General features: G+C 44.4%; 1 protein-coding gene across 5 annotated transcripts; it reads left to right on the forward strand.

Annotated features, from left to right (window-relative positions):
- The first annotated feature begins 595 nt into the window (after positions 1-595).
- LOC103700839 (Serine/threonine-protein kinase WNK (With No Lysine)-like protein) lies at positions 596-2845 on the forward strand. 5 transcript variants are annotated; one of them, XM_088716119.2, is made up of 7 exons: positions 609-859; positions 973-1026; positions 1108-1293; positions 1409-1517; positions 1666-1707; positions 1791-1847; positions 2211-2845. In XM_088716119.2, the coding sequence occupies exons 1-7, from the start codon at positions 723-725 to the stop codon at positions 2679-2681; spliced, it is 1056 nt and encodes a 351-aa protein (XP_088572245.1). In that variant the 5' UTR covers positions 609-722; the 3' UTR covers positions 2682-2845. The 5 variants fall into 5 exon arrangements, with proteins under 5 accessions (XP_088572243.1, XP_088572244.1, XP_088572247.1 ...); XM_088716120.1 differs by having other exon boundaries at positions 610-859; positions 1412-1517; XM_088716117.1 differs by having other exon boundaries at positions 596-1026.
- Positions 2846-4582: the final 1737 nt, after the last annotated feature.

Genomic DNA, 4582 nt, shown 5'->3' on the forward strand with positions numbered 1-4582 from the left:
AAACTAGGCAAATTAACTAATAATGTGCCAAAAAATCGGTTGCTTTTTAACTTTGTTATGCTCGTAAACCTACGTAATAATAATGCAAAATAGCTTTTCTGCAAGCAAGCCAGTGTTGTATTCGTGTACTAAAGATTCATGCCATGCGAACAACTTGTTTGAACTCGAATAAGCTTGTTTGTTTCCGGTTTGTCTCATCTTTGCGATATAAAAATTCCTTCTGTTAATCACTCTACTTTCTTCTGGCTTCTCAAGGTAGCTAATATCTTACCTTTAAAGTATAAGGCGGATGAGTACAAATTCGTTCGTGACAGAATTTTAAAAGGCAGTAAAATGAAGTGCGGCCTACGTGGTGTGCGGGGTTCTCATTTTGTGGTCTCAGGACAAGTTGGCTTGGCCGTGCTCAGACTCGGCATATTTCTCAGATGAGGGAGAGGGTAAAGAAGTCTAGTGACGAACAGTCTTAAAGGTGGGGGTGGGTGGGGATAGAGAGATGGAGACCGTTGGAGACCGAGAAGAAAAAGTAGTCCGGATCGCATTGGTAAAATTAACTCATGATTAAACCTGTGATCAGAAGAGGGTGTGTGTGGGGGGGATATATATTATGGGTATGGCTCCCTTTGGTGGTGGCCTTGCAAATAGGAGGATAGAGGAAGGTGGGGATTTTTTCTTTCTCCTACAAGGAATAGAGAAAGGGGGAGTCCCATCTGAAAGGTCTTTTAATGGAGGAACAACTCAACCCCTTGGCTGTTACCCATCTTCTGCAGCACACCCTGAGGAGCTTGTGCATCCAAGACAGCTCCCAGTGGGTCTATGCCGTGTTCTGGAGGATCTTGCCCAGGAACTACCCGCCACCCAAGTGAGCAGAAACCCAGAGAAAAAGGAGTGCATTCACTCTCTTCCAGGCCGCAATTCAGTTCATAGCTTTATGTTGTACTATACTTCTCAATGTTTCTCTTTCACTGTTGGCAGATGGGATTTCCAAGGAGGGCCTTATGACAGAACCAGAGGAAACAGGAGGAATTGGTATGAATTAGATTTCTTATTTATATAGAAACTCTCTCTCTCTTTCTCTCTTTCTCTCATGTGGCTTATAACGCGTTTTAGGATACTGGTATGGGAAGATGGTTTCTGCAATTTTGCTGCTTCCTCATGCGAGCAAGCGATGATCGATTCGACGGGTTGCCCAGGGGCCTCATCAGCCTATGGAGACTGTGAGCCACAGAAGATGAAGGGCCTCCAACCTGAGCTCTTCTTCAAGATGTCGCATGAGATCTACAACTATGGAGAAGGGTCAGTAGGAAGTAAATAAGTTTGTTCCATCTAATCTTTTCAGGCCCTTCCTCTGCTTCCTTGTAATCTGAAAAAAAATTGATATTGATCCGGTATTTTTGGTTCATTCTGCTAGCAGCTTGATCGGCAAAGTGGCCGCAGATTACAGCCATAAGTGGGTGTTCAAGGAGCACCAAGATAATGAAATAAATTTGCTGTCCTCATGGAACAATCCTGCTGATTCTGTAAGTGGCCTTCTATATATTGTGCACCACTTTTCACCCGCCCACATGAGCTGCATGCTTTTTTCCGGTCTCGACATAACTTATTTGGGGCCTAGCTAGCTAATTGATCACCAAAAAATATTTCATCCTCTTGTGATCTTTGTCTCAGTATCCGAGGACTTGGGAAGCTCAGTTCCAGTCTGGCATCAAGGTCCAGCTCATCAGCACCATCCTTAATCTCACCATCTCCCTTATACTAAAAGTTCCGGACTAATTTGCCTCTCATTTGTGCAGACAATTGCTCTGATTGCAGTCAGAGAAGGTGTTGTACAATTAGGAGCTGTTAACAAGGTCTCTCTCTCTCTCTCTCTCCCTCCCTCCCTCCTCCCCCCATTTTTCTGAAGGCAAGCTCTGCAGTCTTGAGGTCTCTTTCATGAAATGAAAGCTGATAGATGCTCTCATCCCCCACCTCCCACCACACACATCCACATCCCCATGCATGACAAGCATCACATGTGTGCATGCACACGTGTATGCTGATGCTGTGCATGGACGCGTAGAGCGCCGTCGCTCCAACCACAACGCCAAATTAATGCTGGAGCAGTAGTAATTAACATTTTCTTAAGCTTCCGGTTGCTAGAGTAGTACAGTGCATGCCGTCAATTGTCACGGCTCAAATCCTTTGTTATCTCTATCTCTTCCATGGTGATGAAGGTGATGGAGGACTTGAGCTATGTGGTTCTACTCCGCAAGAAGTTCAGCTACCTGGAGAGCATCCCAGGCGTCCTCCTACCGCACCCTTCATCGACGGCCTTCCCGATGAGGATGGACGGGTGCAACGCGCCGATGCACGGGCCGGCAATCGCACCCCCCGTGGAGATGTATGACCACTTCAGCCAGCAGGGAAGGATCACGCCGTCGATGAGCAGCCTGGAAGCGCTCCTCGCCAAGCTCCCCTCGGTCGGGCCCGCAGCGCCCGGGTCCTCGACGGGGTACTACGAGATGCCGCCAGGGCTCATGTCAGCAGCTCAGAGGCCTCCCATGGCAGTGATGGGCATGGAGAGGGTGGCCAAGGAAGAGACCGACGAGGAGTATGGGAGCGAGAGAGGCACGGAAATGGGTGGGGAGAGCAGCAGCTCCATTTCCTACTTCATCGACGCCACTAAACGCAGTGAGGGGTTTTGAGCAAAGAGAGAGAGAGAGAGATACCGAGAGTAGGTAGCTAGTGTTCGAGGCGAACTATTGAGAGCTTTCCTTGTTCTATGCGACTCCAAATCATCTTTTGTAAGCTTTGCTGTTCACTAGGCCGAGTCAGTTTAATACAACGGCGGAAATCTAATCTCATCAAATGGTTTTGCACCTCTTCTCAGCGCCATGGGAAATCTTGTGCTAAGGGGATAACGACCGTGCCAAAAACACATAAGCACGATCCTTGTCGTATGATTCTGGCACCCTTATCACGGATTTATGACCAAGGCACTCGAGAAGAGAAGTACCTTTGAATCATTTCTGCAGTATTTTCTCAATGATAAAACGTCCAAAGTGCTTGGTGATTCCTGTACCTCATATCATTACGCTGACAAGAGTAGCGATCAGATCGTCTGAATTGGATAATAATTGGCTACAATTTGGTATAGTCCAGAAGAGGACTTCGAAATTTGATTTCCTCAAAAGTATGCGCTAGGCTAAACATAATTTCCTTGCTCATAATAAACCCACACAAACACATCCTTTTCTCGTAACATGCTATATTCTTTCCATGTTTAAACTCCAAATAGACTTTAGAGTCTTCAAAGATTTATCTCTGGTTGCATAATCTCGAACTAGCCATTCATATCTCATGCAGACCCTTATTTAAATTTATCTTGCCATACAGTTTGATACATTATTTAAGGGTCAATTGATATCAGGTCGATAGTCGCGAAACTTGTTCCATTCTTTCAGCAAGTCTTTTCAATTTACTGTTCTACTCCATGGCCAACTCCAATTTAATAGAAAGAAGACTTGGATGACGACTAAGAGAAATAGACAGTTCAGAGAACTCATCTAGATGAATGGCGGCACACTGGCCAATTAATGCACCAACCATCCTCTTGGGAGGTTTTTGTTTTTCTTTCTTTGATACATCATCTTGTCATTGAGAAGCGTATAGAATCGCTCGCGACTGTTTTCTAATATGCATGACTGTGTGCATGTACGGGTGTTCATGTAAAAGTCCAGTGATCTAATGCAAGATCTATTGGGTCGCACCTACTTTCTCTGAAGCCAATAGAATATGATGGGGACTAAATCAGAGTAAACAAAACCATCTGCCTCTCGAGCAAACATCAGCTAACCGAAGCTTCTGCTGCCCAGAACCACAGGTTAGATCAGCTATATATTATGTAGCAAAAATCTGTGATAGCCAACCAAATATTAGAACCATTCTACTACTGATATATATAGAATTTCTATGCTGCACTACGATCGCCGACCGTTTCAGATCTTGCTTCCTTGTCGACCAAACTGGACTCATGACATGATACCACTAGAGTTCCACCATGAATGTTTGAGTCCGATCTACATCTTGTAGTTCACCTGTGAAGGAAAAGCTGGTAGCATGAGAATTAGACGATAACGTAATTTGACTTAAGGTAGCATTATTAATTTGTTATTAGATAGGTGAACTAGCTGATGCGAGTGGAAAAAGAAAGAGAAAAATAAGAAGGTAAAGTTGAGGTTTAGCCCTTGGACTGACTGCATTTTAATTTTTGGGTGCGGTTTGGGTCCACTGCGGTAGTGGAAACTGAGTTTTCCACCAACTACAAGCCCAGTCTGCAATACGTAGGAGACTGCAATTTGAATGGCACTCTGTGATCAACCTTTTTTTTCTTTCTTCTTTCCTTTTTCTTTTATTCTTTTTAAAGAGAAAGATATCCCCATCTTAAGTTATAATTATCCAAAACCAGTTTCTTAAAAATGCACCTCCAAGGTATGATTACTAGGGCAATGTGCTGTTTGTGAGTGGTGAAGGACATGCATATGGAGATCCACCGCACTTCATATTGCAGGATAGGTTCGTAATGGAAATTCAATTTCCACCTCGA

Source organism: Phoenix dactylifera, chromosome 2 (genome assembly GCF_051530095.1).
Source record: "Phoenix dactylifera cultivar Ajwa chromosome 2, Ajwa_hap1_PhDact_Kaust_v1.1, whole genome shotgun sequence".
NCBI classification, from domain to species: Eukaryota; Viridiplantae; Streptophyta; class Magnoliopsida; order Arecales; family Arecaceae; genus Phoenix; species Phoenix dactylifera.